We start from the raw sequence: 6,866 nt of genomic DNA, 5'->3' as shown, positions 1-6,866 counted from the left end.
AATGCTTCCAGTTTTTCTCCATTTAGAATGATGTTGGCTGTGGGTTAATTATGTTGAGATATGTTTCCTCCAGTCCAGTTCTCTCTAGGACATTGAACATAAATGCATGTTGAATTTTGTCAGAGGCCTTCTTTGCATCTATTGAGATGACCATGTGGTTCTTGTCTTTGAGCCCATTTATATGACTTATGACATTTATTGACTTACATATAGTGAACCATCCCTGCATCTCTGGGATAAAGCCACCTTCATCATGGTGGATGATCTTTTTGATGTCTGTCTGTATGCAGTTTTCAAGTATCTTGTTGAGAATTTTTGCATCTATGTTCATTAAGGATATTGGTCTATAGTTTTCTTTTATGGTTGTATCTTTACCTGGCTTTGGTATTAGAATGATGCTGTCTTCATAGAGGTCTAGTGGTCTAGTTCGTCCACTTTGTCTTTCAGTCTTGATACTCTGTTTTCCATTCCATTCATCCTATTGGTGAGGCTTTCTCCTGTCATTTCTAATTGGCTTACTGAGTGTTTCACTTCCTTCTTCATTTCAGCCTGAGTATTCTTCAATATTTCTAGCTCTTTTCTGAATTCATTCAGAAGTTTATCCCTATCTTCCTTCAGTTCTTTGATTTCTTTTTTGTGTGTTCTTTAAATTCACTGAATTCTTTTATCATGTTTATAATTGTTCTTTTGAGTTCCATGTCCTGCATTATCTCTAGGGGGTTCTCATTGTACTCCTCTAGAGGACTATTGGTATTTGGTGGGGATATGTTATTTTGGTTTTTCATGTTATTTTTTCCCTGTGATTTTGACATGTGAATTTCTTTTGTAGTTTCTGATTCTTGTGTGAGACTTAAGCCTTCAAGTTTAGGTGGCTTCTTTTTGTAAACTTTATGTGTCTTTGTGGTTTACTTTTTGGGCATGAAAAGCTGGTTCCTCTAAGCTTCCAGTTCTTTCTTTTGATATTATATGGGGGTGGCCAGATTGCTTTTGTCTTCAGGAGTTCCCACAGAGGCCCAAGTCCAATGAGATCAGATGCTCTCAGGCTTTCTCCTAAGGTTTGGATCCCTCCAGGAAAGATTTTGGCCTCAGGAATTTTGGGGTTGGACTGGCCTGGGAACCAAGCCCAGAAAAGATGCTGGTCTAGGCCAGCTGGTTGCCATGCCACCCAGAGATGCAAAGGAAGATGGGGGCGGGAATCGGCCCCAAGGTCTCCTGGAGACTGAACTGAGGAGCTGAGTTGGTCTGGATGCAAAGGAAAAGGAAGAGGAAAGGTCAGCCGCAGCATCCAGGAAAGAGGCTGGCAGGTGGTGCAGACCCAGGGAAGCAGAGGGAGGTGAGGGCCGGGCCAGGCCCAGAGTGCTCCTGGGGACCAGAGAAGGACTGGGTTGGTCTGGATGCAAAGGATCAGGAAGCAGTGGTGGTTCCCCCGTGTCTGGGGCACCAAGACAAGGAATGGTACAGGACCCAGGCTAAGAGGAGAGATGGGCAGGGGAGATGGGAGGGTGAATGAGGCTGGGGGAGTCAAGGTGAGCAGGATGCAATCGACTTACCCCAGAGAGAGGCCTGCGAGTTGTGCAGGCCCAGGGAAGCAGAGGGAGCAGAGCATACTCACATACTTTTAAAAATAATAATAAAATGAAAAGAATTCACCAAGCTATAAGTAATCCTCTTACTAATCTCCCCAGTGAAACAGACCCAATGTCCATTATTCTATCATGGTTTTGAAGGCTAGGGTATGTGAAAGATCACTGTCAGGATAAAGGAACACACATACACAGCTGTCATGAGTTGTTAAGAAAGGGCTCCTCCAAAGTCCATCATTTCCAGGAACAAGTCATGGGCTAGCATAGCTGGCCAACTTGAGCACTAAGTGGGAATTTCATCTCATTCCTAACTTTGCTTCTTCTCAGGTCACAGCCTCTGGAATGGGACCTTTAAAGAACACCCTCCTTTCGATGTGCCAGATGCTGATGGAAACTTCTTTTCCCTTACCCTTGGAGGCTTCTATATGTTCCTCACAATGATCATCCTGCTCCAGGTAGGATGTCTCTCTAATCTCTACAGGTTCGTAAAATAAAGAAAAATCAATGCTAGTCCCAAAGAAGGAATGAGACAAGATGGGAAAATGAGGATTGATTTCTGGTGGGTCTACAGAGTGACTGCATTGGAGGTAATGTCAGGATAGCATCTCAGACAGTAGCTGCAGGAAAAGATTTATTAAGCTTCCTATTTAAGAGTAAGATTGCAGTATTCACCCATGTGTATCTGTCCCTTTGGCAGACACAGAACAGGAAAAAACACTAAAGGCCCAGGATTGATGGAAGTCTAGGGAGCTACTAAGAACTCTCTCCTGCCCCAAGTATTGAGATAGAGGAAAAACCACACATTAATGATAGACTTCGATAGACCAAAATGGAAAAGAACAAGATAGAAGAGAAAAACATAGGGAATACCTATAAAATATGTGGTAATAACTGCAGAGCTGAACTGAAAATGTGGAGGCTCTGTAAGGAAACACAGCCAATGGAAAAGTTGTAGCTTTGTTTGGTGAAGTTACATCTATAGTATATGTCCTGTAGCATTTTGTTTCTTACCAGAAAGCCATTTTTAACCATTCTTTAATCTAACAGATTAATACTTTCTTTTTTAAAGTATTTTATTATTTTTTTATTTTATGTGTATGAGTGTTTTACCTGCATGTATGTAAGTGTATCCATGTCTTGCAGTGCCCACAGAGGCCAGAAGAAGGTGTTGGATCCCCTGGAACTAGAGTTATGCATGGTTGTTAGCCACCATATGGGTGCTGGAAACTGAACCCAGGTACTCTCCAAGAGTACCCAGTGCTTTTAACTGCTGACACATCTCTCCAGCCCCAGATTAATACCTCTTAAAATGAAATCAAAGCACCTCTTCTCTGCACAGAATCTACTTGAAATTTCATATCGGCTCAGAGTAAAATCCCAAGTCCTTATGGAAGCCAACAAGGCTTTAAGTGACCTGAACTTGACCCTATGTCATCTCTACCTCTGTCCTCCTCCATCCTTCCTACATAAGACCTATCACCCCCAAACACCCAGGCCACTCCCATTGCCCACCGTGATCCTCACAATTCACACCCTCATTTCTTCAGTCTCTCCCCAAAGGTCATGATGTATGAAAGCATCATCCCTCTCCCTCCAATCTGTCATTCTGCATCTTTTCTGTTTTCCTTTGTTCTCCTTCATGAGGCTTACAACATGATGTTTATTGATTTGTTTATACACTGCCATTGGAATATGAGTTCTTGAAGGCCAGAAATTTTGTCCTAATATACCCTTTTCCAAGAATTGGAACAGTATCCAACCCAGAACAAGAACTGAGTAAATGTCAGGACTGGACTAATGAATATAATCAGCAATGGCCTGAATACCTGTGAAGGTGGGCATGAGCTCCATGGCATGGAGACCTAGGGGGCCTAGTGGTCTCTGGAAAGAGGTGCTAAAGTTCCTGCATTTACCTTCAGTCACTAAATAACCAGTAGTGAGTGCCTGCGTCACTCCAGCCACTTGGATTGAGGGAAACACTTCTCTACTTCATAATTCCCTAAGAATTCCAAGGGAGGACTGAGGCCATTGCCTTTTAATTTATCAGGAAAAGGCATCCTGTGACCTGACTTCACCATTGCTAGGGGGTCTAAGAACAGAGATCATGCCTGGTTTCAGAGACAATGTGAATCCATTTCTCCTCAGATATTGATCCCGATCTCCTTGTATGTGTCCATTGAGCTGGTAAAGCTTGGGCAAGTGTTCTTAGTACATAACGACCTTGACCTGTATGATGAAGAGACTGATTTATCCATTCAATGTCGAGCCTTCAACATCACAGAGGACCTAGGCCAGATCCAGTACATCTTCTCTGACAAGACGGGCACCCTAACAGAAAACAAGATGGTATTCCGGCGTTGCACCATCATGGGCAGCGAGTATTGTCACCAAGAAAATGGTATGAGGGTTCCCAAGGGCCTTTGTCATTCTTCCTAAAAGGAAGTACCCTGTTACCTTAGGAGAACAGGAGAAAAAATTCACTGTCCTGACTCCCCATAGATGCTCTATGGCATTTTGACAGGTTCCTTTACCCTTCCAGTGTCTGGTAATATTAACAATACAGTATGTTTACATCAGAAATGTACCAGAATAGACTGTATCCCAGCTGTGTGCCAATCATAAAGCCAAGGCTCAGGAATTTCTCCTGTCACCTTACCTGGCATTTTAGGATATGTCTAAATCTAGGCACATGGTCAGATTTGAAAATGCCTCCCATATTAACCAGGTCTCCTAGATTTCCACCAAGTCGGTGTTTTGATTTATGAGGTGGAGATACAAGATGTTGGGACAGTTACCTTTCGGGGACACAGAGTAGCCCATAGAACTGATATGGTTCTCTTTGACACCCACTCACACACACACACACACACACACACACACACACACACACGATAGAGAAAGAAAAAGGAGCTATAGTTAGCCCTACCCCTTTTGCTATGGTGATCATTCACCATTTACGTGAGAGCTTCTTATTTCCTTTTAATAATATAACAGCTATCACTTACCTGTACCCAGCTAAGCTAATCACTTTCACACATTATGTCACTAAATCTTCAGAATGATCCTGAGTTCTTAAAACTCCTAATTGAGAAACTAAAGGTACAGGTTAAGTCAGAGCTCAAGGTCACATAACTGGAAGGTAGAAGTAGCAGGATTTGAACTTGTAGGACTTCATTATATCCCCCTTTCTCCAATCTTAGTAGCCCAGCTATGATTTTCCATATCAGGATAGCCCCTGCCTGTGCCTTATCTCAACCCCTAAAGTTAAGCATCTTCCCAACCACAGACCAGACAAGATCTACAAGATTCCTTTCTTGCAGCCAAGCGACTAGAGACCCCAAAGGATCTGGACTCCGACAGTGAAGAGTGGACTCAGTACCAGTGCCTGCCCTTCCCAACTAGATGGGCCCAGGGCCCAGCAACGATGAGAAGCCAAGGAGGTGCCCAGCCTCTGAGGAGGAGCCAGAGTGCCCGGGTGCCTGTCCAGAGCCACTCTCGACAAAGATCTGTAGGGCGTTGGGAAACCTCACAGCCTCCTGTGGCCTTCAGCAGCCCCATTGTAAGTCCTTTCCATTCCTCTTTGAATCACAACTAACTTATATTACTCAGGGTTCCTGGGTATGCAAGAGACTCTATAAACCCTGAATAATTGGGGATGTAGCTGAGTTAGAAAACTGCTTGCCTAGCATGCATGAGGCCATCAGTTAGATCCCCAGAATCTCATAAACCAGGTGTGGTGATGCAAGCCTATAATCCCAGCAATTGCTATATGGTGAGACTGAGGATTGTCTGGGCTACGTAAGACAGGGGCTCCCTGTAGCCCCAGCTGCCTTGGAACTTGCTATGTAGACCAGGCTGGCCTCAGTCTCACAGAGCTCTGCCTGCTTGTGCCTCCCAAGTGCCAGTGTGTACCACCACAGCCAGCTTAATTAGCTTTTTTTAAGACATTTAAATCCTGAAGAGCTCTCAAAATGATGGCTCTCAGTCCATATGGAATCTACACAGTGCTCTGTCAATATACACAATTCTTGTTCATTTTAAATGTTCAATGTTTGGAAATTGGAAGATTTCATTTAAAATACAAATTTCTTGTTTCTCTTTTTAAAATAGAATTATAAATATTCCATCTACTAAACAAACGTTTCCTCATGGCAGTAACTGGCTTGAGTTAAGGAATCCACACTGGAGCTGGGGCACTCAATCTTGAGTTCCTCACAGCCCTCCCTTTTCCATGTGTGCCCATCACAAGCCGAGAGGCAACAGTATTCTTCTTATGCTATTTCAATTATAACGTTATGACACGAAACATTTGTGATGCTAATGTTTCTATAAAGTGGAAAAACAAAAGATAGGCCTTTAAGGCTTTGTGTATTTGAAGAAAAGTGAGAGAAAATATTTTAGTGGACATGAAAGATAAATCTTAAAGGGTTTTGTGAAGCAAAGAATATCTATGTCCAAATCACCCAGCCTGCTTCCTTCCCTTAGGGTAGTCCCAGGGTTTCGACGTGGGTGCTCAGGTTTACAGCTGTGGTCTGCCTTGATGTTTTCACATTTGATTCATTCAAACCAAATGTTCAGGTAGCCAGTGAGGATGCTGAATTCATCTCCCAAAGTTGCACAGCATTCCCCTGAAGCCAAGGCCAAAGCTGGGCCTTCTGCCTTTCATCCTCTTCTTCTGCACATGCTCAAAAACATATCACATCATCTAGAATCTTCTGCTATGTAGAAAATGCCATGAGGAGACAGAGGGGGCAGGAAGGGGGCTGAGGAGAAGGCTCCAGTGATGAATGACACTTGCAGCTCCTGCAGAAGACAGAGTTCAGCTCCCAGCAACCACATCAAGCAACCTGTAACTCCAACTTCAAGTCTGCTTAGGCACCTGCACACATACACAGAAAGAAAGAAAGAAAGAAAGAAAGAAAGAAAGAAAGAAAGAAAGAAAGAAAGAAAGAAAGAAAGAAAGAAAGAAAGAAAGAAAGAAAGAAAGAAAGAAAGAAAGAAAGAAAGAAAGAAAGAAAGAAAGAAAGAAAGAAAGAAAGAAAGAAAGAAAGAAAGAAAGAAAGAAAGAAAGAAAGAAAGAAAGAAAGAAAGAAAGAAAGAAAGAAAGAAAGAAAGAAAGAAAGAAAGAAAGAAAGAAAGAAAGAAAGAAAGAAAGAAAGAAAGAAAGAAAGAAAGAAAGAAAGAAAGAAAGAAAGAAAGAAAGAAAGAAAGAAAGAAAGAAAGAAAGAAAGAGAGAAAGAAAGAGAGAGAGAGAGAGAGAGAGAGAGAGAGAGAGAGAGAAGG

General features: G+C 42.6%; 1 protein-coding gene across 2 annotated transcripts in view; it reads left to right on the top strand.

Annotated features, from left to right (window-relative positions):
- Positions 1-6,866, top strand: part of Atp10b (ATPase phospholipid transporting 10B (putative)) — a 270,605-nt gene that overhangs the window by 210,275 nt on the left and 53,464 nt on the right. For both annotated transcript variants that reach the window (XM_029557944.1, XM_017795231.2), the window contains 3 exons: positions 1,911-2,038; positions 3,729-3,981; positions 4,904-5,142. In XM_029557944.1, the coding sequence (XP_029413804.1) occupies positions 1,911-2,038; positions 3,729-3,981; positions 4,904-5,142 (620 nt within the window). The remainder of the gene's footprint in view (positions 1-1,910; positions 2,039-3,728; positions 3,982-4,903; positions 5,143-6,866) is intronic.

This window comes from Nannospalax galili, unplaced genomic scaffold, assembly GCF_000622305.1.
Source record: "Nannospalax galili isolate Female #2095 unplaced genomic scaffold, S.galili_v1.0 scaffold667, whole genome shotgun sequence".
Taxonomy (NCBI): Eukaryota; Metazoa; Chordata; class Mammalia; order Rodentia; family Spalacidae; genus Nannospalax; species Nannospalax galili.
This window is presented reverse-complemented; position numbering and strand designations above follow the sequence as displayed.